This window comes from Sus scrofa, chromosome 6 (genome assembly GCF_000003025.6).
Source record: "Sus scrofa isolate TJ Tabasco breed Duroc chromosome 6, Sscrofa11.1, whole genome shotgun sequence".
Taxonomy (NCBI): domain Eukaryota; kingdom Metazoa; phylum Chordata; class Mammalia; order Artiodactyla; family Suidae; genus Sus; species Sus scrofa.
The window spans coordinates 12405508-12433189 of record NC_010448.4 but is presented as its reverse complement, the minus strand read 5'-3'; the positions used below and the strand labels follow the sequence as shown (position 1 = coordinate 12433189).

General features: G+C 55.8%; 3 protein-coding genes across 4 annotated transcripts; 2 read left to right on the top strand and 1 right to left on the bottom strand.

Moving 5' to 3' along the window:
• On the bottom strand, positions 6859-12214 carry CTRB2 (chymotrypsinogen B2). Its single transcript, XM_003355749.4, has 7 exons — positions 12121-12214; positions 9765-9868; positions 9579-9658; positions 9391-9469; positions 8971-9151; positions 7775-7908; positions 6859-7081 (listed from the first exon to the last, which is right to left on the bottom strand). Exons 1-7 carry the CDS (start codon positions 12170-12172, stop codon positions 6920-6922), a joined length of 792 nt encoding a protein of 263 aa, XP_003355797.1. The 5' UTR covers positions 12173-12214; the 3' UTR covers positions 6859-6919.
• LOC100621820 (chymotrypsinogen 2-like) lies at positions 19547-23285 on the top strand. Its single transcript, XM_003355750.4, has 7 exons — positions 19547-20271; positions 21015-21118; positions 21222-21301; positions 21623-21701; positions 22063-22243; positions 22325-22458; positions 23098-23285. The coding sequence occupies exons 1-7, from the start codon at positions 20082-20084 to the stop codon at positions 23257-23259; spliced, it is 930 nt and encodes a 309-aa protein (XP_003355798.2). The 5' UTR covers positions 19547-20081; the 3' UTR covers positions 23260-23285.
• LOC100739735 (chymotrypsinogen B-like) lies at positions 23658-27635 on the top strand. Of its 2 annotated transcripts, XM_021093783.1 has the most exons (7): positions 23658-23834; positions 24600-24703; positions 24789-24868; positions 25150-25228; positions 25623-25803; positions 26833-26966; positions 27413-27635. In XM_021093783.1, exons 1-7 carry the CDS (start codon positions 23681-23683, stop codon positions 27572-27574), a joined length of 894 nt encoding a protein of 297 aa, XP_020949442.1. In that variant the 5' UTR covers positions 23658-23680; the 3' UTR covers positions 27575-27635. The 2 variants fall into 2 exon arrangements, with proteins under 2 accessions (XP_020949442.1, XP_020949441.1); XM_021093782.1 differs by having other exon boundaries at positions 23834-24703.

Genomic DNA, 27682 nt, shown 5'->3' with positions numbered 1-27682 from the left:
CCTGTCTCCTTCACACTGGCAACCTGAATGAGGGCAGCAAGTCCAATATGACCCCTATCACTGCGTGTCCCCCAGGCCAGAAGGCCGCCAATTTAAGGCAAGATCACTTCTCAAACTCTGACAGCCGAGGGCCCATCTCCACGCCGCCGGCTACAAGGGCTGGCAAATGAAACTACCTTCCCCTCCCCATTCATAGGAAGTAGAATTCATTGCCTGGGGATCCATCACTGGCACAGGGAGTGTCTGAAAGGGGGGAAGAAACTCTCTGCCTGGTAGATTTGAGCCAAACTTGGCGATCAGAACGTGCCGAGAAAGCTACAAATCATGGTCTTACCCCACACGGGGCGCGATAACCCACGACCCGCGGTTCTCTCCCCGAGAACCACACTCAGCCACTAATCTATATACCGACAGCTCGGCCCGAAGGACCCCACTCAAGCTCATCAATGAAACTAGAACACACCCTCACACCCTGCGCAAAAGTCAACACAAAATGGCTTAAAGACCCAAACCTAAGACAAGACATCATAAAACTCCTACAAAGATAAATAGGCCAAACATTCTCTGACATCAACCGAACCAATGTTTTCTGAGGTCAGTCTCTCAAGGCAAAAGAAATAAAAACAAAAATAAACCAATGGGACCTAATCAAACTTACAAGATTTTACAAGCAAAGGAAACCATAACAAACCAAAAAGACAAATCTGCACAACGGGAGAAAACAGCTGCAAATGATGCAACCAACAAGGGTTTAATCTCCAAAATATATCAACAGCTCATACAACTCAACGACCAACAACCCAACCGAAAAATGTGCAGAAGAACTAAATGGACATTTCTCCAAAGAAGACATACAGACACATGAAAAAATGCTCACCATCGCTAATTATTAGAGAAATGCAAACCAAAACTACAATGAGGTACCATCTCACACCGGTCAGAATGGCCATCATTAATAAGTCTGCAAATAACAAATGCTGGAGAGGTGTGGAGAAAAGGGAACCTTCTTACACTGTTGGTAGGAATGTAAACTGGTGCAACCACTATGAGAGTCCTTGAAAACTAAAAAGAGAACTGCCATGTGATCCAGCAATCCCACTCCTGGGCATCTATCCAGAGAAAACCATGACTCAAAAAGATCCATGCGGAGTTCCCGCCATGGCGCAGTGGTTAACGAATCCAACTAGGAACCATGAGGTTGCGGGTTCGGTCCCTGCCCTTGCTCAGTGGGTTAAGGATCCGGCGTTGCTGTGAGCTGTGGTGTAGGTCGCAGACGCAGTTCGGATCCCGCGTTGCTGTGGCTCTGGCGTAGACCAGTGGCTATAGCTCCGATTCGACCCCTAGCCTGGGAACCTCCATATGCCGAGGGAGCAGCCCAAGAAATAGCAAAAAGACAAAAAAAAAAAAAAATCCATGCACCCCTATGTTCATTGCAGCACCATATATATTAGCCAAGACATGGAACCAAGTGTCCATCAACAGATGAATGGATTAAGAAGATGTGGTACATATACACAGTGGAATACTACTCAGCCACAAACAAGGACAAAATAATGCCATTGGCAGCAAATGGATGGAACCAGAGACTCTCATACTAAGTGAAGTCAGAGAAATACCATATGATGTCACTTATATGTAGAATCAAATATATGGCACAAATGAATCTATCTACAGAAAATAAGTAAACTCATGGCCATGGAGAATGGACTTATGGTTGCCAAAGGGAAGGAGAGGGATTGGGATGGCCTGGGAGCTTGGGGTGAGTAGATGCAAACTATTGCATTTGGAATGGATAACCAATGAGATCCTGCTGCACGGCCCAGGGAACTATATCCAATCACTTGTGATGGAACCTGATAGAAGATAACATGAGAAAAAGAATGTATATATATATGTATATCTAGGTCACTTAGCTGTATAGCAGAAATTGATAGAATACTGCAAATCAACAATACTAAAAAATTTTTTAATTTTTTAAAAAATAAAAATATAGTGTATGACTGGGTCGCCATGCTGTACAGCAGAAACTGGCATGGCACTGTGAATCAACTATACCTTAATTGAAAAAAACAAAAATGACTGTCAAATAAACACGCTCCCAGTCCCATGACTAAATAAGGAGCCGGCCCACTCCCCCAGGACAGGGCAGCTGCTGGGTTGAAAACCCCACCTTGAGAACCTCTGCTCGTGATGAAGAGCCTTGCACCGTGGGGTCAGGAGGAAGGGATCCTGCCAGCAAAGCCCACCGTCAAGTTGGAGACCGGTGAGGCCAGGAGAACCAAGTTCGTTTCCAGCGGAGGGGAATTAACCCGGTGGGGGTCTCGGAGGAGGAGGCAGCCAACTCTGGTTGCGACAAAGGAGGCCTGATGGGGAGGTGAGCTGCTGCCGAAGGCCAAGGTTCCCGAGGCCACTTGGCCGGTTGGCCACCGTCCTTGACTGCTTTTGATGGCACCGATTGCGCAGGAGCCCTGCTAGCCGTCTGTCTCTGCTGCCCCAGGACCTCCAGGCCCTTCCGAGCATCTCCAGACCCCGGCTGCCCCTCCTCGTCGTAACGGCACCCTCCCGACCCCAGCGCAAGGCAGCAGCTCGGCTCTGCAGCAGAACCTCCCGCCGTCCACGCGGGCCTAGCGAGGGGAGCCGTGGACCAATGTCTCAGCCAGGCTAGTGCCCCTCCCGCTGGCACACTCCTTCCAGCATCTTCCAGGCCTTCCAGTGCAACAGTCACCCACTGGCCGTCCTGCCGCCACCACCTCTACCAGACTCTCTTCTCTCAGCCTCAAATCCCTTCTTCCACCAGCTCACGCGGTCATTCTGGCTTTTCTCCCTCATTGATTGTGCTCCGGGGCTGGGTCCTGGCTTCTGGGAGCCACCCGGGCACGAGGTTGGCACCCACCCCGGGGCGGGGGCTGATCAGAGCCTTAAATCCTAATATCCTGAGAGAGGCCCCCAGCTGATAAGCATTTCCTTCCCTGATCTTCTGGTTTCCCCCGACTTGATCCAGGGCTCAGGCGGCCTTGCTGATGAGGTCCTGCCACTCCCGTGGGACTGGGCTTCTTTCCTCTCTGAGACCCAGCACATGTTCATGGCCTGGTGGGCGGGTGGGTGTCAACGCCTAGCAGACCTGTCCAGGTGGAGCCTTAGCTCCTCTAGGACTGCATCCCAGACCCCGTCCTTACCTTTCTCTTCCCGGGATCCCAACGAGGCTCTTTGGCCTTCACACTTAGCCTTTTTTTTTTTTTTTTTTTTGCCACAACATGCAGCTGCTTCATGTGGGTTATCAGCTCCCAGACAGGGATTGATCCTGGGCTGCAGCAAGGAAAGCACCAAATCCCAACCCCTCGGCCACCAAGGAACTCCCCAGGCCTAGTTTTTAAACTGCCTATAAATCACTCTCAGCTTTTTCTCTTCTTTTTCCAAAGTCTGAACTGTGCCTGGCAACAGCCACGCCGTCTCACCATCCGTACAGCGCCTCCCTCCCTCTGCATTTCTCAAACTCCTAATGAATTCCCTCCCAGCAAACATCATCCCAGTTTGTGGAAGTTTCAGCAATTTCATTGTTACCTTGTGCCGCAGGTGGTGCTTCGCCCGCCAAGGAGTGAAGGACTCCTCACTGCCCGCGGGCAGCACGCGGGTCCAACTCCAGAATCCCATCCTAGCGTCTGCTTCGGGGGCCCACTCCTGGTACCCACAGCAAAGCCTGAGATGAAGAGTAGCACCAGGAAGCTTATCAGGGAGCGCTTCCAGGGTCCACACCTGGGAAGGGAGGGGATGGACGCAGGGTGGGCAGAGGGCGAACTGAGGCTTTAAAACCTCACGGACCAATCAGGGACGGGGGCCGCCCAAAAGCGAGGCAGGACCTTTGTCAGGGTGATTCTCTGCAGCTGAGGAAATTGCCAGTGAGGCGTGACAGCTGCTGACAAAACTCTCTGCACCTGGGGTGTCAGCCAGTCCCGGGGGTGGGGGGCCGGGCCGCTCCTCACGGGGTGCATTAGCTGTGGGTACAGATGCTGACTCAGTGGTGGGACAGTCTCCAGATGTGAATGATGAACATTCTCTTCGTGATCGGTCCAGACATTTCAGATAAGTAGGGCGCTAGGTCATCTGTGGACAAAGAAGGTTGGGGGCACGCCGTGTGTCTAACACAGAGCAAGAATGCTGTGGGGGGCAGCCCCAGAAGGGTAAGATCCTGCCCTATGGGGAATCTGTTTACAATCTGAGATAGACTCTCCATTAATCCTGGAACCTCTTTTCTTTTGGTCGCGGCACCCACGCATATGGAAGTTCCCAGGCCAGAGATCAAATCCGAGCCACAGCTGTGACCTGGGTCCTTAACCCACTGTGCCACAGGGGGAACTCCCGATTGTGGAACTTTTTATTTATTTACACTTTGCAGTGTAGCACCTAATTGAAAACATTTTAAGTATGTTTGAAACAACTTATATACAAAACTACTTTTTCTATGGAGTTCCCAGGCTAGGAGTCGAATATGAGCTGCAGTTGCCACCACTGGCCTACACCACAGCTACAGCCACACCAGATCCAAGCCACATCTGCGACATACACCGCAGCTCACAGCAACAGCTGGATCCTTAACCCACTGAGAGAGGCCGGGGATCGAACTTGCATCCTCATGGATGTTAGTCAGATTTTTAACCCACTGAACCACAGTGGGAACTCCAAAAACTACTTTTTCAACTGCAATTTTTATGAAATTTAAATACAGATCATGTATTCCTGATGAAAATTTAGCATCCTGATTAAGATGTGCCGTAAGTGCAAAGTACACATTGGATGTTAAAGATCGTGTGAGAAAAAAGAATGAATAGTAACTATGCCATTAATGATTTTAAAACATGTTGAGGAGTTCCCATTGTGGCTCAGTGGGTTAAGAACCTAATTAGTATCCATGAGGATACATGGCCTCGCTCAGTGGGTTAAAGGATCTGCTATTTCTGCAAGTTGAGGTATAGGTTGCAGATGAAGTTTGGATCCCGCGTGGCTGTGACCGTGGCTATGGAGTAGGCCGGCAGCTGCATCTCTGATTGGACCCCTACCCTGGGAACTTCCATATGCCCTGGGTGCCGCCCTAACAAGACCAAAAAAGAAAAAAGTTGAAATGATGAAATTTGGATATATTGAATTAAAATATATATTAATAAAATTAATTCTATTTCTTTTGACTCAGAAAGGCTATCAGATCATCTAAAATCATCCATGCGGCTCACATTACATCTCTTTTGCATAGCGCTGGATTAGAATGAAGTCAGGCCAGGAAAACAGCCTTACAGTTTTCACATCGGCCACGAGGTGGCAACCTTATCCTGCAACTGAGGTTTTCAGACAGGCAGCTCGGAGGGATGGTTGGCAGAGGTGAAGGCAGGTCTTGCTGGTAAGTGAAAAGGTAACTGGCAGCTTTGTGCTTGCTACTCTTTTATTTTTGTCTTTTTAGGGCCGCACCCGCGGCATGTGGAGACTCCCAGGCTAGGGGTCCAACCGGGGCTGTAGCCACTGGCCTCCGCCATAGCCACAGCAACACGGGATCCGAGACACGTGTGCGACCTACACCACAGCTCAGGGCAATGCCGGATCCTTAACCCACTGAGAGCGGGGATCGAACCCTCGTCTTCATGGATGCTAGTCGTGTTCGTTAACAACTGAGCCACGACGGGAACTCCTTGCTACTCTATTTTTATACCGATCACATCCCACATTGATTTGCATGTAAATGGTTTTAATGTAGATACAAAAATATGTACTTTGCTCTCCAAGTTTGAGTGGTCCTCCCACCCCAAACCCACAGGGTTCCTTAAAATATCAGGCTTTAAATAATTTACATCATGCCCACTGGTCTGCCCAACGCTTCTCTCTTATTTTTTTCTTCCTTTCCCTTTTTTTTTTGGCTTTTTTTCCATGTCCTTAGTAATTAAATTGTATGTGTATTTCAACATACTAAGACCCACCATCAGAACATATAAAATCCCCACCAGGAAGAGGGCGCTTTTAGGATGGATACTGAAAGGGAAACGCAGAAAGGAGGCCATTCCTTCCCAGATGCCCAGTTAGTATGACTACCAGCTGCCTCCTGCGAGCTCTAGAAGAAACTCAGGAGGGAAACACTGGGAGCTCCTGGTGGTGCAATGGGACTGGCACCATCTTGGGAGTGCTGGGACGCGGGTTCGATCCCCAGCCTGGCACAGTGGGTTAAGGGCCTGGTGTCGCCACAGCTTCAGCTTAGGCTGAGACTGTGGCTCAGATTTGTATGATACAGGGCAGCCAAAAGTGAAAAAAATGAAAGAAAAAAAAAAAGAGGGGAACACTGGAGATACGGAACCTGGGAGAGGATGAAGTAAACTGAGGTGACAGGTGTGTGCCCTAACTGATGGCAGAGGCTATAGGCCTGGCTATGGGAGGATAAAATGGGAAAGAATGTAATTCTCTGTGCTTCTGCCCCATAGCCAGTGCTTTGCGGTGATGGATGCCTGCCCAGGCCTATTTACAGCAGCGAGTACAGGTGTATCCTCGGGATAAAGGGTCATGCACAAATGTGGGGGTGAAGAGCCAAGGGGGACAGAAAGGCCATCTCCACAGCCCTCCCCTGTCTGCTCAAGGCCCATCTCCAGGGACTGCACAGGCTGGCAAGACTCCTGCCTTCCAGAGAGCTCCACAGATCAAACTGGCTCCAGGAATTAGGACCGGGGTTCTACCCCAGGATAGGATACAAAGACTCAGCTTCCTGAGAAAGGGGGTTTACTGGGGTACCTGCAGCTGGAAAGGAGCAGGAACACCTCCCCTTGATGGGTGATGGGGACCACTGCGTCCCACGTCCCCCAGGCCACACAGGGAGACACGTGCAGAGGGTGATTCTGTACAGACGCTTTTATTAAGGCTTCTGGGGCTTGGGCTGGCAGGAGCCACAGGCTCAGTTGTTGGCCAGGATCTGCTGCACCCAGGGGATGAGCGCGGTGACACGGGCGTACACAGCTGGTGTGGTGGTGGAGCAGGTGCTGCTGCCCCAGGACACAATGCCCACCAGGGTCCAGGCTCCATTCTTCTGGCAGACCAGGGGGCCACCAGAGTCGCCCTGCAGGAGGAGAAAGGACTTGTGTCCCAGCCTGAACAGAGGGCTCCAGGGCCCTAGTGTGTCCTGACCTGGCAGAGTCCAGGGTGCAAGGACAAGGGGGTGCCTAGTGGCCGTCCATGAGACCTCGATCTGCTTTAATGGAAGTCCCCTGGGAGTTCCTGTCATGCTCAGCAGAAACTAATTCTGCTACCATCCATGAGGATATGGGTTTGAACCCTGGCCTCACTCAGTGGGTTAAGGATCAAGCATTGCCATGAGCTGTGGTGTACGCCGGCGGCTGCAACTCTGATTCAACCCCTAACCTACCAACTTGCAAATACCACGAGCGTAGCCCCCCTACAAAAAAAAAAAAAAAAAAAAAAAAAAAAAAAGGCAAGAAAAAAAATATGGCAGCCCCAGCCCCGCCACCCCCTCCTGGGGACCTGGGGCAAGGGCTCATCCTCTCGGCCTGATGCTGTCTGTAGAATGGGCCGAAGACATCCAGCTCACGGGCTCCACGGGACATTACATACCCTGGGAGGCCCCACGCCAGCCTGGCCAGAGCCAGCCCTCCCCAGGGGCATCTCTTAGTGCTGGTCCAGGCCTCCACTGGAGGGGTGAGGGCAGGGGCTGAGGTTCCTCAGATGGTGCCCAGAGAGCAGCAGGCCTCCTGGCCTGAAGGGAGGAGGGGGGATGCCGACTCAATGACCCTACCATGCAGGAGGAGACGCCGCTGGCGCCAGCACAGATCATCACGTCCGTGACCTTGCTGCCCCAGTAGGACTTGCAGACGGTGCTGGACACGATGGGCAGGGCGGCCTGCTGCAGCTTGTCGGGGGTCTTGAGGGCTGGAGGGAAACAGGACGTGGGCTCAGGGCCCCTCGTGCCAGCGGCCGCCTGAGCCCCGCCCTCCCCCTGCGTGGTCCTCGTCCCGCTCCATCCCCAGAGCTCCGCACCTTCCCTGACACCTTCAAAGCGCCCGGGGCGGGGTCCCCTCCGGCTCCACCCCAGGCAGGGTGCCCGTGCTTCCAGCCCAGCCCAGCAGTCCAGCCCTGCCTCCCAGCCCGCTGTGCCCCACCGTGTGAGGGCGGAGGGGCCGTGCCTTCCTGCCCAGCGAAGGGGATTGGAGGGCCTTCTGCCTGGGGACACTGGAGGGGACCCGCGATGGAGCCTCCTGCTGCCCTTTCCTGGCAGCTCCTGTCCTGCGGGAGGTCCCGCGGGGGCGGGGGTGGAAGAACATCGGGCGGAGCCGGGATGGGGGGGCGGGAGGGGAGATCTGCAGGCTCAGGCCTGGCCCTGACCTGGACCTTGGACTCGGGCCGGCCGCACCCTCCCCTCCTCAGTCTAGAGGGACGTGGGCCGTCCACCTCCCTGCAGGTGAGAGAGGGCGATAAGGGCTGGTACTCGGGTGTGTCTTCAGAAACCGTCTGCGCACGGTTTATTCAACCTCATTTTAAGTCATGTTTGGTGGGGTTTTAACTAAGAGGATTTTAAATTAAGAAATGGAAAGATTGATGGCTGTATAGAAATTAGACCAAAGCTTTTTTTTTTTTTTTTTTTCTTTGCCTTTTCTAGGGCCGCTCCGGCGCCATATGGAGGTTCCCAGGCCAGGGGTCTAATGGGAGCTGTAGCCACCGGCCTAAGCCAGGGCCACAGCAACGGAGGATCGAGCGGCGTCTGCGACCTACACCACAGCTCACGGCAATGCTGGATCCTTAACCCACTGACCAAGGCTAGGGATCGAACCCGCAACCTCATAGTTCCTAGTCAGATTCGTTAACCACTGCGCCACGACGGGAACTCCAGACCAAGACACTTTAAAAAGAGCCGTATGCGTGTCCCCCTCCCTCCCCCCTCCCCCCGCCAAGACTCCTGAGCTCGGGCATTCCCAGCCCGCCCCGGCCGCTCACCAGTGTACTTGGTCTTGCCCCAGCCGGTGGTGGCGCACAGTGTCCCGGCCGGGAAGTCGTCGGAGGCGCTGGGCAGGCACACGGCGGACACGGTCCGGGAGAAGCGCGCGGGCGTGGCCAGCTTCAGCAGGGTGATGTCGTTGCGCACGGTGAGCAGGCTGAAATTGGGGTTCTTGAAAACCTACGGGTGGCGCCCAGAAGGACGAGGTGAGATCCTGGGGTACATCCGTGGAGACAAATTCTTTCCTGGCAGCCCACCCAGAGGACACGGGCTCGAGGCGCCTGGAGTGAGAATGCTAAAGCCGGGCCGTGTCACTGGGCTCCGGTCTCTCAAGGGAGGGGAGGCTCGTCTCCCCTCCGTCCCGGCCCCCAGCCCCGCGGCCGACCCCCCGCCAGGCCGAGCGGGCTGGGCGTGCGAACCTTGGCAATCTTCAGGACCTGGATGTCCTCCGCGTCTGAGGCCTGGTCATACTCCCCAGCCACCACCACGTCGGAGGTTCTGGGGGAATCACAGGGGCGGGGGGGGGAGTTAAGGACCGAGCCTGGGCCCTGCTCCCCTCCCCCACCCCAGAGTGGAGCCCAAGCAGAACCCGGCGCCCCGCCCTCACGTGACCCCGCAGTGGGCGGCGGTGACGACCCAGTCCTCGCTGATGAGGGACCCCCCGCAGAAGTGGAAGCCGGTGCCGTCCTGGAGGAAGATGGGGAGGGTCAGCGCCGGCCAGACACCAGCAACACTGACCCGGCAGAGCCCCCGGCCGGGCGATGCCCCCCCCCCGCCCCCCGCCCCCGCTCACCTGCAGGGACACCTGCCAGGGCCAGGAGCCGGGGACAGCGTTCTCCCCATTGACGATCCTGGACAGGCCGCTCAGCACCGGCGGGATGGCGGGGACCCCGCAGCCTGAGGGCGGGCGTCGGGGAGATGGAGGAGGGCTGAGGCCCTGAGCCCGTCTGCAGAAATCCTGGGTTCTGCACGCGCCCCATCCCCACCCCCACGCAGCTTGGAGCCCGCGGCCACACTCCCCCTGCCTCCAAAAATCTCCTGGCACCGCCCTCCCGTGGCCCCCGGCATAACCCCCCCCCCAAAGCCTCTTGACTTCAGCCGTCCTCCCAGGGATTCAGAGGGAAGGGGCTGACCTCACCCCCACCGGGGCCACCTGCTGAAGGAGCAGAAAGCAGGCTGAGAAACCAGACGGTCCTGCCTGGAATCCTGGGCCCAGCCTGCCTTGCTGTGAGGTCTCAGATTCAGTCACTGACTCCCTGATGCTCACAGAGGAGCAAACACTCTAATCTCACAAGTCAAACCTCACCCATTAGGCTGGTGGGCCCGGAGGGTATGGAATTAAAATTCGATAAACTCAGGAGTTCCCCTTGTGGCTCAGCAGGTTAAGAACCCGAGTAGTATCCACGAGGGTGCAAGTTGAATCCCTAGCGTCGCTCAGTGGGTTAAGGATCCAGTGTTGCCGTGAGCTGCAGCATAGTTGCAGATGTGGCTTGGATCCCACGTGGCTGTGGCTGTGGTTGTGGTGTAGACCGGCAGCTGCAGCTCCAATTCAACCCCTGGCCTGGGAACTTCCTTATACCATGGGTGCAGTCCTAAAAAAATACAAAAAATTTAAAAATAAAATAAATAAAATCTGGGCGTTCCTGTCATGGCTCTGGTAACAAACCAACTAGTATCCATGAGGATGCAGGTTCAATCCCTGGCCTTGATTAGTGGATTAAGGATCCGGTGTTGCTGTGCACTGTGCTGTAGAAAGAAGACCCCACTTGGATCCCACGCTGGTGTGGCTGTGGTGTAGGCTGGCAGCTACAGCTCCAATTTGACCCCTAGCCTGGGAACATCCATATGCCATGCGTGCAGGCCTTAAAAAAAAACAAAAAAAAACAACAAAAAAAAACAACTGTGGGTGGAAAAAGGCAGAAGGCAGGTCATAAACCTGATGTAGCGAATAGTACCGTTCCTGTCAGTTTTTACCAATGTTACACCGTGTTTATGGATTTATGAATATGTAGGACATTTGTGAAAAACCGCCCAGAAGTGATACACAGCGCAATCAGCATAGGAATCACCCTTGGAGGAGCAGAGTGGAGTCTTCGGCTGAATCTGTCTGAGTTTTTGCTTTTGTTTTTGTTTTTTGCTTTGCAGGACCACACCCTCGGCATATGGAGGTTCCCAGGCTAGGGGTCGAATCGGAGCTACAGCTGCCGGCCTACACCACAGCCACAGCAACTCGGGATCTGAGCCGTGTCTGTGACCTATACCACAGCTCACGGCAATGCCGGATCCTTAACCCACTGATGGAGGCCAGGGATTGAACCTGTGTCCTCATGGATGCTAGTCAGATTCGTTTCCACTGAGCCATGCTGGGAACACCTGTTTCAGGGTTTAAAAAGAAATACCTGAAGCATATCGGGGAAAAAGATAACATTTGCTAAAGCCCACTGGAAGTACATGGGTGTACAGGATTTTCAGTATTTTGTACTATTTCTTTTTCTCCTTCCCGTCTTCTTCTTTTTGCCTTTTAGGGCCACACCCATGGCATGTGGAAGTTCCCAGGCCTGCAGTAGAATCGGAGCTGTAGCTGCCAGATCCGAGCCACATCTGCGACCTATAGCACAGCTCACAGCAACACCGGATCCTTAACCCAGTAAGCAGTGCCAGGGATAGAACCCGAGTCCTCATGGATGCTAGTCAGGTTCGTTCATGCTGAACCCCATTGGGAACTCCTATTTCTCTTGTTAATAGAAAATAAAATGTTTAGCAGGTGCCCAGCACAGGAAGTAAAAACCTCAGGTGGAAAAGCCATGGGAAGTTCCTTGCGACCACACCCACTCTGCCCACAGCTCCCGACTCGAGCCACTACTGGGACCTCAGACAGGCCTTTTCCATCCTCCTGGTGCTGAGTGTCAGGGCTCAGAAAGTTCCAGAAGGACCCTCTCCTCCCTGCAGGCTCGCCTGGCTGTCAGAGTGTGAGGCCCAAGGTGCAAGGAAGAGGGCTCCGATCACCCTGCTGGCCAGGCCCTGGGCTCCCTCCCAACAGAGCCCTCACCCCCAATGGGGCCTGATGGCGGGGGCCCCCCGGAGCTCAGGGACCTCCTCCTCAGCCCCTCCTTCCCAGGCCCAGCTGGCCCCCCAGCTCTGACACTCACTGAAGGCGGTGCCCACGAGGGCGAAGCAGGAGAGGATCCAGAGAAAGGCCATGCTGGGTGGTCAGAGAGATGCTGGACACAGGCCCAGGGCTCCTTTTATATCCCCTGCACCCCCAGGCCCCGCCCAGCACCCCCCCCCACCCCGCCCAGCCAGAGAGGCCTGAGAGCTGCCCTCCTGTTCTCCAGGGACCTTGGGCGATAAGGGAGGGGACCAAGCCCCGCTCAAAGCCTGAGCTGGCTCTCAGCCTGCAACATCCCAGCCCCTGGGAAAAGGGCAGCTGCCCTGGCCCAGTGTCACCCAGGACCTGCAGCAACACCTGGCATCCCCAGGGCGCAGTGGGCCAGGCCAGAAAGACAGAAAAGAAAAGACAAGACAGAAAAGAAAAAAGAAAGGAACAGAACAGATGTGGGTGAGACGCCAGGCGATGTGTTGGCCACAAGTAGGGGTCAGATGACTCCACACCATGGGCACAAGTTCCTCCTCGCCCCTGGGCCATGGGCTGATCTGGGCCCTGGGAAACCCACAGTTGCAGAGCACATGACACCCCTGTGCTGGCAGGGCTGAGACCCTGGGGAGAGACCCCAACAAACAAGAAAAGCATGCCGTAGGTCCTGGAAACCAGGAGAGGGTCTGGGAAGCACTGCTGCTGTGGGCGGACCAGCCTGGGCCTCACTCATGAGCCGGTTTGAGAAGGAAAATGTGCTGGATGAACTGAGTCTTGGTCCAAGGCTGTCGGGGCTCTGCCACCAAGGCCACGGTCATCCAGGGAGAAGCTGATCAGAGCACGCAGGGCAGGGTCGCTGGTCTTCATTTGGACGTGATCAGCTTTGACGTTTTGTCCCCGAGGTGTAAATTTCATTTTGCTTTAGAGCTGTAGGTTCTATGCAGGGCAGGTGTTCAAAACATATAACCACAGTCGAGCTCTGACCAGCGGGGACAGGGCCTGTGACAGGGACAGGGTCCCAGAGGCCCTGAGCCCTGTCCTTAGGGAAGGGTGGAGGCAGCCCCACTGGGGGTGGACAGACAGGGTGGGGCCAGTGGCTGTTTGGTAACTGGGTCTGAAGCTTTTTGATATTTTAACAGGCTGGTGGTCCCCAGGAGTGTCGCGGCTGGGTGTCCGCGTGGCTCTGAGCACAAGGGATCCACAGTGAATTCCAGGCATGGGTAATGGTTTTTCTTTCATTCACTGAAGCAGGTAGCTTGAAAGAGGCCTTTTTATTTTATTTTATTTTATTTATTTATTTATTTGCTTTTTAGGGCTACACTCACGGCATATGGAGGTTCCTAGGCTAGGGGTCCTGCAGAGCTACAGCTGCCGGCCTACACCACAGCCACAGCCACGCAGGATCGGAGCCACGTCTGCCACCTACACCACAGTTCACAGCAATGCCAGATCGAGGCCAGGGATCGAACCTGCCACCTCACAGTTCCTAGTCGGGGTTCGTTTCCTCTGTGCCATGACGGGAACTCCGAAAGAGGCCTTTTTACATATTAGACATAGGTTTTTATCTCTATGCACACCTGTGCATATGGGAAAAAACATAAGCAAGGTAAATGTTTTTAAAAACTCAGTCACACTTAGAATCTGATTCCTCTAAGGCCCCTTTGTCTGAAAGTCATTTCTGCTCATGTTTTTTCCACCCACACTGTCCTCTTTGCCACCAATGGCATCGGTGAAGCAGCAGCATTTCTTTCTTTCTTCCTTTTTTTTTTTTTTTTTTTTTTGTCTTTTTGCCATTTCTAGGGCCACTCCCGCAGCATATGGAGCTTCCCAGGCTAGGGGTCGAATCGGAGCTGTAGCCGCCGGCCTACACCAGAGACACGGCAACACAGGATCCAAATCGCGTCTGCGACCTACACCACAGCTCATGGCAATGCTGGATCCTTAACCCACTGAGCAAGGGCAGGGATCGAACCCACAACCTCATGGTTCCCAGTCGGATTCGTTAACCACTAAGCCATGACGGGAACTCCAAGCAGCATTTCTTAAAAGAGAATAGCACGGTGGTATCTGGGATGTTCTTCCGAATCTCCAGTGTCTATTCCGTATGGCCCTGACCTTACAAGAAGGGGTCTCCAGATGCTCAGACAGTGATCAGACTCCTTCCTTCTTCATGTGTCCCCATGTGGTTTGTGGTTTGAAACATAGAGAGGCAGGGCCTGCCCAGCAATGCCATTAGGAATAATGACCAGGTTTGTATGGGTGCCACTGCCAGTGATTCTAAGCGGCCATCAAGTGTAAGACAATTCTGATTTTCAGAGACACTGAAATGTGAAAATACTCTGTCTTAGGAGTTCCATTTGTGGCTCAGTGGTTAACAAACCTGACTAAGCATCCATGAGGATGCTGGTTTGATCCCTGGCCTCGCTCAGTGGGTTAAAGATCCGGCATTGTCGTGAGCTGTGGTGTAGGTCGCAGATGTGGCTCGGGTCTCGAGTTGCTTTGGCTCCTGGCATAGACCTGTGGCTGCAGCTCCGATTGGACCCCTAGCCTGGGAACCTCCATCTGCCATGGTGCAGCCCTAAAAACAAAACAAAAAAAATCTGCCTTATAAATGATCACATATTTGATTAGGCACATGTCGGGGGACCAAAGGAGTGAGGGAGCAGGTACCATTCTCTCCAGCCCCCAGCATCAGGCTCCCTGGCTGTTTGGGGGTTGCCCACCTTGTAGGTTCTGAGCTTGGTGTGGAGCTTGTACCTGGTTTTCCAGTTCACCATCCTGACAACACTGTGAGGCTGTTATGAAATTCACTCTCATCAATGAATTTGGCAAAATTGAAGGGTACAAAATTAATACACAGAAATCAATTGCATTTCTATATACTAACGGTGCAAGATTAGAAAGAGAAATCAGAGAAGACAGCCCATTAACCAGTGCATCAAAAAGAATAAAATACCTAGGAATAAACCTACCTAAAGGGACAAAAGACCAGTACTCTGAAAACTATAAGATGCCAATGAAAGAAATCAAAGGTGACACAAACATATGGAAAGATAAACCATGCTCTTGGACTGGAAGAATCAATATTGTCAAAATGACTGTACTCCCCAAGGCAATCTACAGATACAATGCAATCCCTATCAAATTACCAAGGACATTCTTCACAGAACTAAAACAGAATATTTTAAAATTTGTATGGAAATACAAAAGACCCTGAATAGCCAAAGCAATATTGAAAAAGAAAAATGGAAATGGAGGAATCAGGCTCCCTGACTTCAGACAATACTACAAAGCTACACTTATCAAAACAATATGGTACTGGCACACAAAAAAGAAATGTAGATCAATGGAACAGGATAGAAAGCCCAGAAATAAACCTAAGCACCTATGGTCAATGGATCTATGACAAAGGAGGCAAGAACATACAGTGGAAGAAAAATAGTCTCTTCAGTACGTGGTGCTGCTGGGAAACTGGACAGCTACATGTAAAAGAATGAAACTAGAACACTCCTAACGCCATACACAAAAATAAATTCAAAATGGATTAAAGACCTAAATATAAGACCACATACTATAAAACTCTTAGAGGAAAACATAGGCCAAACACTCTTTTTGACATAAATCACAGCAACATTTGTTTGATCCACCTCCTAGAAAGTCAATAAAAACAAAAATAGGGAGTTTCCGCTGTGGCTCATTGGTAATGAATGCAACTTATATCTCGTTGGTCAGAGCTGTGTCTCAAGGCCACTCCTAGCTGCAAGGGAGTCAGAAAAGAAATTTTTTTTTTTTTTGTCTTTTGTCCTTTTAGGGCTGCACCCGCAGCATACGGAGGTTCCCAGGCTAGAGGTCTAATTGGAGCTGTTGCTGCTGGCCTACACCACAGCCACAGCAATGCCAGATCTGAGCCATGTCTGAAACCTACACCACAGCTCACGGCAATGCCAGATCCTTAACCCACTGAGTGAGACCAGGGATCAAACCCATAACCTCATGGTTCCTAGTTGGATTTGTTTCTGCTGCATCACTATGGGATAGGGAAGAGAAACAGCCAGCTGCAGTGATAGGAAATGGGCATCTAAGCAAACAGCACTGAGGACACCTGCTGAGGGACAAGGAGCTTCCCACCCCATGCCCTAGGCTCATTGCCAGCCAAAGATGACAGGGGTTGCCCTCCATGAGTGGAGATTTGGTTTCAGACTCTTGGCAGAATAAAGGATCAAAATAAACATTTCCTTCTCTAATAGAAAAATAAAGATCATTGCAGCACTATTTGCAATAGCCAAGACATGGAAACAACCTCGATGTCCACCGACAGAGGAGTGGATCAAGAAGATGTGGTACATATATACAAAGGAATATTACTCAGCCATTAAAAAGAACGAAATACTGGCATTTTTAGCAACATGGAGGGACCTAGAAATTATCATGCTAAGTGAAGTCAGCCATACAATGATACACCAACAACAAATGCTTTCACTGACAGGTGGAATCTGAAAAAAGGACAGACTGAACTTTTTTGTAGAACAGATGCTGACTCACAGACAGTGAAAAACTTATGGTGCCGGAGGAGACAGTTTGGGGGGTGGGGGGATGTGCCTGGGCTGTGGGATGGAAATCCTGTGAAATTGGATTGTTATGATCATTATACAACTACAGATGTGATAAATTCATTTGAGTAACAAAAAAAAGAAAAAGAAAAAGAAAGCAAGCTACATTTTTTTGTCTGCCTGTGTTTAGGGTTGACAATCACTTCATCATTACAAGGGGCAAAAAGGGAGTGGAGTGGGGGAAAGGTAACAGCCCAAACGCTGCTGAAGACGAATGGGTATATAAAGGGTGGTATAATTTTTTTTTAACCTTTATTTTTTGTCTTTTTAGGGCCGCACCCATTGCATATGTAGGTTCCTGGGCTAGGGGTCCGATTGGAGCTGTAGCCGCCAGCCTACACCACAGCCACAGCAACACTAGATCTGAGACACGTCTGCGTCCTACACCACAGCTCACGGCAACACCAGATCCTTAACCCACTGAGGGAGGCCAGGGATCGAACCCGTGCCCTTATGGATGCTAGCCACGAAAGGAACTCCAAGGGTGGTATAATTATGAAGTGAAACAGCGCCCAGCAATAAAAAGGAACACACTTACTTATACACGCAAGAACACAACTGAATTGCAAAACCCTTTGGTGGCGTGAAAGAATCCAGACACAAAAGACAGTTATGGTTCCACTGGCATAAATTTCTAGAACAGGTGAAACCAACGGTGAAAGAAATAAGGACAGTAGCTGCAGCTGCTGCAGAGGAGGTGGAGTTGGAGAGAGGCACGAAAAAATTCTCTGGAGTGATTTTATTTTACATTTTGTTGTGGCGTTTGACACTATGATATATACGAGTCAAAATTCATCTTTTTGTACACTTTTCAGCATGTGTAAATTATACTTCAATATATCGTGGTTTGGAATTTGACCCCTCTCAGGGGCATCAATTCGAAAGGAGTAGCTCCGGTTTTTTTGTTTGTTTGTTTTTTGTCTTTTGTCTTTATAGGTCCGCACTCTCGGCATGTGGAGGTTCCCAGGCTAGGGGTCTAATCGCAGCTGTAGCCACCGGCCTACACCACAGCCACACGTCTATGACCTACACCACAGCTCACGGCAACGCTGGATCCTTAACCCATTGAGCGAGGCCAGGGATCGAACCCGCGACCCTTTGGTTCCTAGTCGGATTCATTTCCGCTGCGCCACGACAGGAACTCCCAGGAGTAACTTCTTCAATGAAGCAGAGTGACTTCTGAGCTCTGGCCTGAGGAAGATGTCACAGTCTTAAGAGTTGCGAGTCCTGAAGGGACGCATGCGCAATGCCCTGAAACACGCCACAACACCTGGATGCCGGGCAGGATGCCGGGCAGGACCTGGAATCCAGGCACAACCCCCACCTCAGGCCAGATCCCAGAAGCTGGCTGGGTAAAGATCAGGTCAGGGCCTCTTGCTCCCAACAAAGCTCTTCTCCCAAACCCAGGCTGCCTGAGAGAGAGCCGTCCCCCCATGCACACGTGAATAGGGCCTTGTCATGCGGGATTTGGGGGGGGGGCGCGCTCAGGGCATGTGGAAGTTCCCAGCATCAGGGATGGAACACACCTCACAGCAGCGACCCAAGTCGATGCACTGACAACGCTGGATCCCTTAACCCGCGGCACCACAGGGGAACTCCCTGCCTGACTGTCTTTGAGTTAACAACTGTTCCTGGGCTGGCTTCAGCACTGGCCATTAAACATACTAAACGTCACATACCTGCAACGAGGTAACAGGTGCAGTTAAAGTTTTCTGACGTAGCAGACAAGCTGCAAACAAGACCGTACCTTCTCCCTGGGAGGTTTGCGTGAGCAGACATGGCTGGGCTCCAGGAATCTAGAGATGAGGCAGGGTTCCAAACCCGAGGGAGGGAGAGAAAAATATTAGCGAAAAAGCGAACCCAGGAAAAAGCTCTAAACTCGATTGACTAAACAACTTCTGGGTCCATCGACTCATCCAGCCATAGCCCAGTAGGCGCTCAAAGCCAGGGCCGGGCCGGGAGGGCGGTGGGTGTTCAGGGCTCTTGAGTGTTGGAAAATGCGCGGCACGTAAAACTCCGCTCTTAAGGGTCCTTCATCTGGGTCGGGGTCGGCGCAGTGCGCAGTCTCGGGTCTGTCCCCAGGCGGAAGGGCGGGGCGAGCGGAGGAGCACGGGCCCCGCCCCAAACAGCTTTGGCCCCGCCCCAGCAGGAGTCGGGCAGCTGTGGGGCCGTCCTCCCTGCCCCCACTTGCAGCTGCTCGTGTTTCCAGGTTTCCACTGCCCTTGTGCTAGGGGCACGTGGCCCGGGCCAGCTGTCGGCTCCCAAGGCCACGGCCACGAGTGGGCTCGGGCCACTGCGTTCCTTCCCTCACAGGCTCCGCCCCTCCCCCCTTCAAGCCTGGGGGCTGCCACCTCCCTGGTGGGAAGCTGCTCCGGACAGCCCTGCGTCTTCACCAGGCCCTTCCTCCATCGGCCCCTTGGCCTCCGCTCTGTCTTGTGCCCTCTCGGGTCTTGGTGCCAACCTGGCTCGCTCCACCAGGCCTTTGCTCTCTCTGTTCCCTCTGCCTGGACCCTGGCTCCACCCGGTTTCGCTTTGCGCACTCCCGAAAACCCTTCGATTGCAACTTAGGGTCCCCTTCTAAGTGAACCACCACGCCACAATCAACAATGCAATGGGAATTAAAACAGCCATGAGATTTCATTTACCCTCGTGTTTGGCGGCACTTGCCTTTGTGTGCCCGGCAGCCTCACCTTCAACTTTCTCCCTGCCCAGTTTCCCAGTTGCTGGGAAAGGGCCCTTCTGCCAACCAGAAACTTCCCTGCCCTGGCTTTCCCACCTGCTGCAGTCTCCACCAGCTCTTGCTGGGACAATAGCAGGGGTCCCCGTGGCCGCATCACCCGCCCCCCACCCCACCCCCAGTCCTGCCCCTGAATGCCATGTGCTCAATTCCAAGGGCAGGAAAGCTGGGTGGAGGATCCTGGCTCCATGCAAATGGGCAGTGAGCGGTTTGCCCCCTGAGCCACACTGCACACAGCCTGCATAACTGCCATTGATGGTGAACTGAGCCTTCATGGAGCCTCCTCTGCCATCCCCGACTGGGGGAGCATGCTCAGCCACCCAAGCGGTCATGGTGCTCTGGACCCTGCCTCTCCCCCTACTTGACCACACTGGGATTTTGGACAATTCCAGACCAACTAAAGTCCTTGTCCAAGGTCCTCCAGACCATGAGCTGCTAGGCTGGGGCTCAAATCCTGCCCAGGCCTGGCTGCTGCCTGCGGGGCCTCTTCAGAGGCAAGGCCCGGAGCAGGAAGCCTGACTGTCCCTTGCCTCTTAGCTGTGAGTCAAGAGCCACCTTGTTCGGCCCCACCTTTGCCCTTTACCCTGGCCCCGAGCTCCATGCTGCACCTGTTGCCATCCCAGGCCCTGATGCCAGCTCTGCTCTGGCACATCTTGCTCAGTGGGGCACATGCCCAGGAAAAGGATTATCACCTCAAGGCCTCTAGATAACAGCCTGGTGCCTGGGCCACGGAAGGAGCTACTGGTACACAGGGGTATAAAGGGGAACTCTCCACGCTTGCAACCTCCACCTCTTGACTGCAGCGCCATGACCTTCCTCTGGCTCCTCTCCTGCTGCGCCCTCCTGGGCACGGCCTTTGGTGAGTGCCAGGGCAAGAAGAGGCTGTGAAGGCTGGAAGGGGTGATGATCCCACCAAACCCGAGGCCAGCAAGGAGCAGCCATGTGCGGTGGTGCGAGCCTCCTGCTCTGAGCCTCACCAGCCCCATAACTGCAATGAGGATGCTGGACCAGGCCAGCCAGTGTGGGGCCCCTGGGGCGGAGGTGGACCTTCCTGGGGCTGCCCGAGGCTTCGAACCCTGTGCAAGGAAGGGGGACAGTTCCAGAGGAACAGAGAGTTCTTTGACGGGTTGGTGGCTCCCAAGCAGGTTCAGATGGTGAGCAGGTGGGCAGGTGTGGCTTGGCCCTCCTCAGCCCTTTCGGGCCCTTGAACCAGCCCTTTTTAACTTCTAAACTTGTGTTCACTATGTGCCAGGAACAAGAAAGAGCAAGTTCCTGCTTGGTTTGCTAAGGCAAAGCGTCTTCCAGCCTTTATTACAAACTCTGTGAGGCCATTATTACAACTATAATCGCCCATTTTACTGACTGGAACGCTGAGACTCCGAGTGCTTAGGCCAGGCCATGACAGGGCCAGGTTCAAACCCGAAGAGCCCAGCCTCCCAGCCCATGCTTTGGCCCTGCCGTCACCTTGCACGCAGCCTTTTGGGCTTGTCTGGGCTGGAGCATGCACGTCAGACTGAGTTGGTTGTCCCCAGGGTGTTCCTGGGGTGGTGGGTCCTGTGTGAGACCTTGGCCTCTACCCCTTACCCCTATTCCCACCCTCAGGCTGCGGGGTCCCCGCCATCCCGCCGGTGCTGAGCGGCCTGTCTAGGATCGTCAATGGGGAGGACGCTGTCCCCGGCTCCTGGCCCTGGCAGGTGTCCCTGCAGGTGAGGGGGGGGCACAGCGGGGTATCGCCGGGCGGGGGGCTCTGCTGGGGTCGGTGTTGCTGGTGTGTCTGGCCGGCGCTGACCCTCCCCCATCTTCCTCCAGGACAGCACCGGCTTCCACTTCTGCGGGGGGTCCCTCATCAGTGAGGACTGGGTCGTCACCGCCGCCCACTGCGGGGTCACGTGAGAGCCTAGGGTCCCCAGGAAACCCCTTGGGGTGGGGTGGTTTCCTCCAGCACCGGCGATTTGTTTCTTAACTCCAAATCGCAGTTTCTTACTTGGAAATGTGTGGCAAACCCAGGTCCTCCCAGTCTCCCAAGCATCACTGGGAAAACACCCGGCAGGATGTGGGCACACGTGTTGAGATTCAGAGTTTCTCTGACCAACGCCAGCCCCGTGGGTGCACATGCACAGGGACATGCACACGCCTGCACACACATGAGCACCCCACACCCCGCATGGCCCTCCATCACAGCCGGAACCCCTTTCTCTGGCCCCCTCCAGAACCTCCGATGTGGTTGTGGCTGGCGAGTTTGACCAGGGCTCAGACGCCGAGAGCATCCAGGTGATAAACATTGCGAAGGTATGTTGGCCCCCGAGGCCAGGTGGGACCCCAGGCAGGGTGGACCCTCGGGAGTGTGCAGCCCAGGCTAACCCCCAGGCCGGGGGCAGAGGGAAGGGGCACCCCAGCTTCTCCTGGTCACCCCGGTATCCCATCACGGTGGGGCACAGCAGAAAGCAGGGTGTGCGAGGCTCCACGAGGGCAAGGCTTGCACTTCAGGACTGGGCCTGGGCCCCTGGGCCATGGAAGGAGCTGCTGAGTTGAACAAGCCCTTGTCCAGGGAGCAGCACGGAGGCTGTGAGGTGTCCCCCGGCGCCCTGTTTTTCTTCCCCATCGGCTTCTTCCCAGACTTCAGGGATGGCTGTCTGGCCCCACCCCGTAGGTTTTCAAGAACCCCAGGTACAGCTGGTTCATAAACAGCAACGACATCACCCTACTGAAGCTGGCCACGCCCGCGCGCTTCTCCGAGACCGTGTCCGCCGTGTGCCTGCCCAGCGCCTCCGACGACTTCCCGGCCGGGACACTGTGCGTCACCACCGGCTGGGGCCTGACCAAGTACACCGGTGAGTGACGAGTGACCCGCTGGCCGGCCGGGTGCAGGGGTGGGGGCAGCAGTCGCTGATCACCCACCCCTGCCCTTCCAGACGCCAACACCCCCGACAGGCTGCAGCAGGCGGCCCTGCCCCTGCTGTCCAACGCTGCCTGCAGGAGGTACTGGGGCTTCAGGATCACCAAAAGCATGATCTGCGCCGGCGCCAGCGGCGTCTCCTCCTGCATGGTACAGCCTCCCGGGCTCTCCTGGCACCCTTCCCTCCCAGCCTGGGGTGGGTTCAGGCCAAAGCCCGGGCCAAACAAGGGCTTGGGCAGAGAGGAAGTGGAAGTAGCAGGCAGATCTCTTTCTAGGACCTGCCACTGTCACCCTGGGCATTCCTGCCTGAGTCATTGGGAATGACGGCTCCTGGCAGGTCATTGATGACTTCAGCAGAGGGGTGCGGGGGCAAGGGGCTCTGGTCTCAGCCGCCATTCTACACGATTCCATTGATATCAGCGTCTGAGCAGTGGTACCTCCTGCAGTGGTAGGGGAGGTGATGAGCATGGTTGATGGGGAGTGGAGCATGGTGGCCCAGAAGGGTTCGAGAAGGGGTCCGGCAGTCCTTCCTCCTTCACGGTGGCCCCATGGCCAGCACCACCCATGCTCTCCTCTCATCAATCACATCAGCTCTAGTGAGCCTCTGTTAAAGGACCCCACCCCAAGGAATGGCTCAGACTTCTGGGGCACAAACCATAAGAGCTGCTGAAGTTCCACTGTGCATGTGCAGAGCTTCTACTGGTTGTCAGGCCTGGGACTGGGCTTGGGGAACAACATCCCGGGCCCCCTGGGCTGCCAGATCCAAGCCCCCTCCTCCCTGTCCTGCAGGGCGACTCTGGCGGCCCCCTGGTCTGCCAGAAGGATGGAGTCTGGACCCTGGTGGGCATCGTGTCCTGGGGCAGCAGCACCTGCTCCACCTCCAGCCCCGGCGTGTACGCCCGTGTCACTCAGCTCGTCTCCTGGGTGCATCAGATCGTGGCTGCCAACTGAGCCCCTGGCCTCACCCCGGCCTCCCTAGTGAGCTTGCTTCTACAAAGCCTCAATAAACCAGTGGAGGACATGTTGATGGTGTCTGGGTCCTGTGTTGGGCTTCTGAGAGTTCCCTCTGCTTCTGAACTTGGGCCTTCACTGAACTAGGCAGCGGGGGGAGTCTGGAGGGCCCCTCCTTAGTCTACCTCCTGAGAGTGGCCAGGAAGGGCACGAGCAGGTGAAGGGGGCCTGGCTCCTCCCCAACCCCCACCCCTGGCTGCGGGCTCCTCACACGCCAACCGCGGCTCAGCATGCCCAGCACCTGCCCTGGGGAGTGCGCGGCTGGGGGTTGAGCCCCGTGCTGGCCCCACACACTTGTGATTCCAGGAATCCTTCCCAGGAGTGGCCCCCTGGTGCCAGGTGCTTCTCAGCCCAAGGATTCATGATAAGGAGGGGATGGCGGGGCAGGCTGCGATTGGTGGGCTGGGGGAATATATTGGGGGTCCCTCAGGCAGACCCCATCTCACCTGCTGAGCCACACACCATGGCCCTTCTCTGGGTTGTCCTTGGCTTCTACCTTTCTGGCAGCAGCTTTGGTAAGTGCAAGGCTCAAGCGGGCCTGGCAGCCGCCCGGTCAAGCCTTGCCCATCCCCTGGCCCCGGCACCCAAAAGCAGGGAACAGGAAGCACCCTGCCCCGCCTCCGCCCCTCCAGCAGCCCCTCTGAGCCTCCTTGGGAGCCTCTGGGCTCCCCACTCCTCCACTGCCTGGAGGTCCTCTGCATCCTGCCTGATCTGGCCTCCCCCATTCACTTGGAAGCCCGGGGGTGCTCTGGGCTCCTCCACCCTCCAAATTTGCCCCTGAGCTGTCTGAATTCTGCCTCGAGAATGTCTCCCACGTCCGTCCCTCTTGCCCTGCCCTCTACCCTCTGGACTTGGACAGCGCCCTGGGTTGCTGCCATCCCAGCTGGGGTTACACCCTTGCCCGAACCTGCTCCTGCTGCAGAATCGGAGGCTGTGAGAGCATCCAGGACTCAAGCAGGACCTCCTAGCCCTCCAGGACAGGACCCTGGGCTCAGAGCGGGCTGGACATTCCCCTCAGGGCACACAGCAGGCTGGGGAGCTGCCCATGTGGGGTGCCCAGGCCCAGCTCCCAGCACTGGGCCCCACTCCGGAAAGCCTTAGCCTCGGGGATGGCTCGCTAGGGCACCTGAGGGCAGCTGTCAGCTGGATGGGAGGGGGCCTGAATTCCTGCAGAGGCCAAAGCTCTAGGTGCCAAGATGCTGCAGAGGAGTGTCGAGTCGTCACCCCTGACCCCCTTGGCGCACCACCCACTGACCAGCTGCCCTGTCCCTGCCCCTCAGGCTGTGGGGTCCCCGCCATCGACCCCATGCTGAGCGGCCTGTCCAGGATCGTCAATGGGGAGGAGGCCGTGCCCGGCTCCTGGCCCTGGCAGGTGTCCCTGCAGGTGAGGGGGAGACTGGGGAGGGGCAGGCTGGACAGGGAGGGGTCAGACGGGAGGCGAGGCTGAGTCGCCCTCCCCCTCTCCCCAGACCAGCTCCGGCTTCCACTTCTGCGGGGGCTCCCTCATCAGCGAGGCCTGGGTGGTCACCGCCGCCCACTGCGAGGTCAGGTGAGGCCTGGGCGGGAGCAGCAGGGACCACCTTCACCCCTCAGCGTCCCCACCAGGCGCTGCCGCCAAAGGAGGAAAGGGCCTGGGTGAACCTGCAGGCAGAGCCGGCCTGGGCCTCTGCCTTCACGGCACAGACGGGGAGAGCGAGGCCCAGAGCAAGAAAAGGCTGCCTCCAGGGCAGCGCACGACTCAGTGGCCCAGCGGCGCCCCCCTAGCGTGGGCGCCCCTCTGAGGAGGTGGCCATGAGACAGAGCTCCATCTGCCACCTCCCTTCTCTCCAGGAAGAGCCACCTCGTGGTGGCCGGCGTGTCTGATCTCAGCTCTGACGAGGAGGCTGTCCAGGTGCTCAGGATCGCTGAGGTGCACACAGCCCCGGACGCCGAGGTGGGCGGCTCCTGGGTGGGGGGGGGGGCTGGGGGGGGGCAGAGGACCCCCTGCCAGCGGCTCAGGCTTGCCCTCCCCTCCCCTCTCCAGACGGACCTTTTTCTTCTCTTTGCCAAATAATCAAGCTCCATTACAGACACCGAAGGTTGTTTCTGATGACAAAACAGCCTGCTCACGGTAGAAGAAATGCCGAGTGTGTCCCATGCTATTTCCCGCCACACTAGGGATTCCACCTGTTCAGCCCCATCTGGGTCCCTTCCTCAACACCCTGCCCCACTGGCAGAGAGACCCCGGGTCTCCACGCTGGTGTCCCCGCTCAGACCTCTCAGGTCCTGCCTCGGCCGCCTGCCCAGCCCCGTCTCCCGTTCAGGTGGTTGAGCACCCCCTGTGGAACCTGCACGCCTTGCGCAACGACATCGCCCTGTTGAAGCTGGCCACGCCCGCCCGCCTCTCGGGGGCCGTGTCCCCCGTGTGCCTGCCCAGCACCAACACCAGCTTCCCTACGGGTTCCCTGTGCGCCACCACGGGCTGGGGCAAGACCCGGCACAACGGTGAGTGTCCCTGCGGGGTTTTTTAGGAGAGGGACTCATTCTGGTTTTCGCTCTAACTTCCAAGCCCCAGTCATAAATTGCAAGTCAACAGATCTTCCGTTTCTTAATTTAAAACCCTCTTAGTGGAGTTTCCCGTCGTGGCTCGGTGGAAACGAATCTGACTAGCATCCGTGAGGACGCAGGTTTGGTCCCTGGCCTTGCTCAGGGAGTTAAGGATCTGGCGTTACCGTGAGCTGTGGTGTAGGCCGCAGACGCGGCTCGGATACCACGTTGCTGTGGCTCTGGTGTAGGCTGGTGGCTACAGCTCTGATTAGACCCCTAGCCTGGGGACCTCCATATGCCACAGGTATGGCCCTAAAAAGACAAAAAGACAACGGAAAAAACCTCTTAGTTAAAAACCCACCAAACATGAATTAAAATGAGGTTGAATAAAATAGGTGGTTTCTGAAGACACACCAGCCCTTATCGCCCTCTCTCACCTGCAGGGAGGTGGACGGCCCACATCCCTCCAGACTGAGGAGGGGAGGGTGCGGCCGGTGCCCCCGAAGTCAGGGCCCCAAGTCCAAGGTCCAGGTCAGGGCCAGGCCTGAGCCTGCAGATCTCCCCTCCCGCTCCCTCCCTCCCGGCTCCGCCCGATGTTCTTCCACCCCCGCCCCCGCGGGACCTCCCGCAGGACAGGAGCTGCCAGGAAAGGGCAGCAGGAGGCTCCATCGCGGGTCCCCTCCAGTGTCCCCAGGCAGAAGGCCCTCCAATCCCCTTCGCTGGGCAGGAAGGCACGGCCCCTCCGCCCTCACACGGTGGGGCACAGCGGGCTGGGAGGCAGGGCTGGACTGCTGGGCTGGGCTGGAAGCACGGGCACCCTGCCTGGGGTGGAGCCGGAGGGGACCCCCGCCGCGGGCGCTTTGAAGGTGTCAGGGAAGGTGCGGAGCTCATGGGGATGGAGCGGGACGAGGACCACGCAGGGGGAGGGCGGGGCTCAGGCGGCCGCTGGCACCAGGGGCCCTGAGCCCACGTTCTCTTTCCCTCCAGCCCTCAAGACCCCCGACAAGCTGCAGCAGGCCGCCCTGCCCATTGTGTCCAGCGCCGACTGCAAGTCCTACTGGGGCAGCAAGGTCACGGACGTGATGATCTGTGCTGGCGCCAGCGGCGTCTCCACCTGCATGGTAGGACCGTCACTCCCCCCCCCCAGTAACACCCCCACCCCCACCACCCCCCTCACGCCTGGACACCATCCGAGGAACCTCAGCCCCTGCCCTCACCCCTCCAGTGGAGGCCTGGACCAGCACTAAGAGATGCCCCTGGGGAGGGCTGGCTCTGGCCAGGCTGGCGTGGGGCCTCCCAGGGTATGTAATGTCCCGCGGAGCCCATGAGCTGGATGTCTTCGGCCCATTCTACAGACAGCATCAGGCTGAGAGGATGAGCCCCTGCCCCAGGTCCCCAGGAGGGGGTGGCGGGGCTGGGGCTGCCCTTTGAACAGATCTAGGTGTCTCATGCACAGCCACTGGGCCCCCACTTGTCCTTTGCACCCTGGACTCGATCAGGTTGGGGCACACTAGGGCCCTGGACCCCTCTTTTCAGCCTGGGACTCAAGTCCTCTCTCCTCCCACAGGGTGACTCTGGTGGCCCCCTGGTCTGCCAGAAGGACGGAGCCTGGACCCTGGCGGGCATCGTGTCCTGGGGCAGTGGCCGGTGTCTTCCATTCTCACCAGGCGTGTATGCCCGGGTCACTAAGTTTGTTCCCTGGATTCTTGAAGTTCTGAAGGCCAACTGAGCCCCTGTCCAACCCCAGCACCCATCTGTGCAAAACTCAAATAAACCTCCTTGCATCTGCACTGTGTCTTCTCTGGGGTGAGTGAGGGGTGGGAGGATGGCTGGGGTC